At 34.3% G+C, this 2,500-nt stretch overlaps 2 protein-coding genes across 5 annotated transcripts in view; one reads left to right on the top strand and one right to left on the bottom strand.

The window, feature by feature from the left end:
* LOC138049089 (uncharacterized) overlaps positions 1 to 2,500 on the bottom strand; it is a 25,263-nt gene that overhangs the window by 10,943 nt on the left and 11,820 nt on the right. The window contains exon 2 of the mRNA XM_068895213.1: positions 750 to 843. Coding sequence (XP_068751314.1) covers positions 750 to 842 — 93 coding nt within the window. The 5' untranslated portion in view covers position 843. The remainder of the gene's footprint in view (positions 1 to 749; positions 844 to 2,500) is intronic.
* The window catches only part of LOC138049087 (uncharacterized), a 31,612-nt gene that overhangs the window by 22,621 nt on the left and 6,491 nt on the right, over positions 1 to 2,500 (top strand). For all 4 annotated transcript variants that reach the window (XM_068895210.1, XM_068895212.1, XM_068895211.1 and 1 more), the window contains one exon: positions 1,861 to 1,906. The gene's annotated coding sequence lies outside the window, so the exon portion shown is untranslated. The remainder of the gene's footprint in view (positions 1 to 1,860; positions 1,907 to 2,500) is intronic.

Raw genomic sequence — 2,500 nt, 5'->3', positions numbered from 1 at the left:
CACAATTTTTCCAACGTTTATCAGGCGGGCACTTGAAAAGATCCCGAGGGTGTTCGCTTTATAAAGGTTTAATTTTACTGTGAAAATTTACTTTCTCAAGTTTTTAAAGGTTAGCTGCATTTTCCAAGGGAAACTACCAATGAATTATTTAATTATTTTACCAAACTCAAGTGATATATTTAACAAATAGATTCCATGTTGCCGTGCGTCTTTTCAGTAATAGATCACAGATGACGTCAAAATGTGGTAAGAACAAAAAAGTGGCATACGAGGCAATAGCCGAGTGTGTCACTGATGTTCTTACCACATTTTGACGTCTTTTGTGATCTATTACTGAACAGACCCACGGCTACATGGAATCTATTTGTTTTATATAATAAAGAATTAAACTTTATTCGCATAAAAGCTGATAGTGACGTCAATTGTGCGTCTGTCCTCTAATAGATCATAGGCAAGAACCAATCAAAATCCGTGAATAACTTGGGTTATTATATAATCCTATATCTTTAAAAAAAAAAAGACGTTGACTAAGTTTTTCAAATTTTGTCACGGTTTGCCTGACTTTTTCAAATTTTGCCGCACCGTCTTAAGGAAAAGGCCAAAAAATGATCGCATCTAGTTTATTCTTTACTGAACTCAACAGAAATAATCCATATTGCTCTTATATTAGAGGAACGGTAATAAATATCAACCCTAGTTCTAACCAAAAGGATGTTAAAGAAGGGTCACATCAGATTGTGTTTTCCTACCTGTGAGAGCAGCTCATTTCGGTTTTTATCTGGTGCCGCATCAAGCAGTAGCACAAAAGTGCAAAGAACAACCAATAGAGAAAATGATCCCATGCTAAAGAGAAGAAAAATGTCACAAGTTACGATGTATCAAATAAATTCGCTCTAGTCGGTACGCGACAATCGTCATTACATAGTATAAATCACTTGGAAAAATAAATTGAAACGAACAACGCGTTCCGTTTACTTCGTAGTCATTAATTTAACGTAAATTCAGTCTTTGTTGGGTTTGATTGGACAATTTTGCCTTAGTAAGGAAGAGTATCTTAAAATCAATTGACGATCAATCAAATATAAACGATCTTTTTCGAATTTATATGGTCACAGTCTTTTTCCTATTTCTTTTCCTATATATGAATTAAAATTCTTACATCTGCTTTCCGGCAATGATAGAGCCACTGCACCTTGTTTAGTCGAAGATGGTTGGTTAACTAAAATGAGGACAGACTCACATCTAAACCTCTACAACCGTGTAGCGGGTAGCGGGTACCGGTGATAAAGACCAAAGACGTACTAGCATGACGTCAACCGGGCAGGTCCGTCTTTTGTCATGTCTTAAAATATTAAATTGCCTCGCAAATTTTTTTTTTTTTTTTTTTTTTTTTCGTTTGCCGGAGGCAACGAGGAAAACGCTTTGCCTTACATCATTGATGGGCGTGTTTGGTTTTCGTTGTGTCAATCATAAGTTGTAAAGCTGTGTGTTGAGTCTAACAATTGTTAACCTGGTGCTGTTTAATCATAACTGTATGATTAATTAATAAGCTTTTAACAGTTTGTTAGTGTAACGACCGACTAAATGATCTAAAAATCTTTATCAATTGATTAAATTCACCAAAAATATTGGCCGAATGTTATCCAATATGGAGTGCTAAATGTTCCACTATCATGGTCAATAAAGTTTTAACAGTCATTTTGATGAGAACTGTTTTAATCAGTATTAATTGTCGTTCCGTTAGATCACCTCAGCGTGTGAAACATGACCAGTTCTGGGTTTAGGTCACTGACATATCAGAGTAGGATTTTTTTTCTCAATAGGAATATTTAATGATGGTAAAAATTTCTGTCGTTGCAGTTCTCACTTGCACTCGCTAAGCGAAGAGGACGGATTGTTAACTCAGGTAAGGAAAATTAATCGCACTCATTATTCATTTTTATCATTTCCAAGGTTTAACTGATTTTAAATATTATCGGTCTCTTAAATCTACCACTACCAAATTGGATTTCTGTGCTTAAATTCACTTTTTACCATCTAAGGAAAAATTGAGAAAAGTCCTTTGATTACTGAAAAGGTTTTTTGTTTTTTCTGTGGCACATGAAAATTGAACTTAATGAAAAATTCTAACAAATTCAACTTTTGCTTTTATGAAACATTTCAATGGATATATTTTCCTGGCGCGTTATTGTGAAGTATAATACAATCGTAAATTAGTAAATGAAACTGCAAATATTACTTGTCGTCAGTAGCCATTCAATGCTAAGTTTTAACCAAGTTTAATTCGACATAGCTAATCATAGGAAAGTTTTACTTTGTCGATAAAATGCCGGGTTGATGGTTTAATAATCCGGGAGGTTTAATTTACATTTACATCGTACCAAGTCGATTTAGCTGTAAATTGTACATAGTTCATACAATACGCTTCAGCTTGAAATAAAGAGGAACTCGATTTAGAATTGCGTTACAATCATTCAAATATCGTTGCTTGCATGGGACT

The sequence above is a fragment of the Montipora capricornis genome, chromosome 5, assembly GCF_036669925.1.
Source record: "Montipora capricornis isolate CH-2021 chromosome 5, ASM3666992v2, whole genome shotgun sequence".
Lineage (NCBI taxonomy): Eukaryota > Metazoa > Cnidaria > Anthozoa > Scleractinia > Acroporidae > Montipora > Montipora capricornis.
The sequence above is the reverse complement of the archived record's forward strand: the minus strand, read 5'-3'. Positions and strand labels throughout refer to the sequence as shown.